The 1,119-nt window shown below is 60.3% G+C and overlaps 1 protein-coding gene across 1 annotated transcript in view; it reads right to left on the bottom strand.

Moving 5' to 3' along the window:
- PLK1 (polo-like kinase 1) overlaps positions 1-1,102 on the bottom strand; it is a 5,053-nt gene extending 3,951 nt beyond the window's left edge. The window contains exons 1-3 of the mRNA XM_009320500.1: positions 931-1,102; positions 671-815; positions 97-190 (exon numbers count right to left, since the gene is read on the bottom strand). Coding sequence (XP_009318775.1) covers positions 97-190; positions 671-815; positions 931-946 — 255 coding nt within the window. The 5' untranslated portion in view covers positions 947-1,102. The remainder of the gene's footprint in view (positions 1-96; positions 191-670; positions 816-930) is intronic.
- Positions 1,103-1,119: the final 17 nt, after the last annotated feature.

Raw genomic sequence — 1,119 nt, 5'->3', positions numbered from 1 at the left:
GAGAGCCCATTAAGTGCCAGAAACGGGATGGCGCAGCAGAAGGCTGACCGAGAACTGCTGCGAGGTGAACGGATCCACCCACGGGAAGCGCCATACCTTGGGAATAGTATACTCGTTCTTCTTGATTCGGATGTACGTTTCTTTTAGACAAGAAGTTTCAAAAGGCGGTTTCCCCACCAGCAGAGTGTACCTGCACGTTTACAGACAAAAGGGTGTCAGTTTTGCAAAAGAGACTCTGAGACTTACGTGCAGAAGTGACCCCGTCCTAAGCACACCCTAGGACTTTCCTGGCAGAGGGAACACGCTTGGCACTGGACGTGCAGTAGCGCAGACAGCTATGTGTACTGTGCCTGGTTCCTGCTCTGAAAAGGGAAGCTGGGATCCAGTACCCTCTGGGGAAAGTTCCAGTTAGGAAATGTGGGCTTTTGGGAAACGCCCCGAGGCAGCCATGCCGTGCAGCAGATCAGCCTGCAGACACACACACCAGCGTGTGCAGAGGGGGGGGGGTCACGTGCTGGCTGGCAGCGGGGCTCAGCCAGGGCAGGTGCTCTGGAGACAGCACGCCCAAAACCTCAGCTCACACCGAAACCCAGAGGGTCCAACGAGACCTGGACCACAGGGACCGCCCAGCCCCACGTCCAGCCCGCGGCACGGCCGCACAGAGACTCACATGATGCAGCCGATGGACCAGATATCCACCTCAAAGCTGTGCCCCTTCTTGCCCAGCACCTCTGGGGCAATGTAGTTGGGGGTCCCACACAGGGTCTTCTTGCGCTCGCCATCATACTCCACTTTGGTGGCCAGGCCAAAGTCACCTAGGAGAGACGGGGTATGACCGGAGAGGCCCCGGACGGCTGGTCCCCAGGGCTCGGGACCCTGCCGTGGGGCAGCCACGGGGGGCTGGCAGGGCATCACGTCACGGTCACCTACCGATCTTCACCTCCATGTCGTCGCTGAGGAAGAGGTTGCCCAGCTTGAGGTCCCGGTGAATGACGCGGTGGCTGTGCAGGTACTGGCAGCCCAGGATGGTCTGGCGCAGGTAGTACCGCACCTCGGGCTCGCTCAGCGCCTTCCGCCGCTTGTGCAGCTCCAGCAGCGACTGCGGGGGACAGTCAGCAA

Source organism: Pygoscelis adeliae, unplaced genomic scaffold, assembly GCF_000699105.1.
Source record: "Pygoscelis adeliae isolate BGI_AS28 unplaced genomic scaffold, ASM69910v1 Scaffold173, whole genome shotgun sequence".
NCBI classification, from domain to species: Eukaryota; Metazoa; Chordata; class Aves; order Sphenisciformes; family Spheniscidae; genus Pygoscelis; species Pygoscelis adeliae.
The sequence above is the reverse complement of the archived record's forward strand: the minus strand, read 5'-3'. Positions and strand labels throughout refer to the sequence as shown.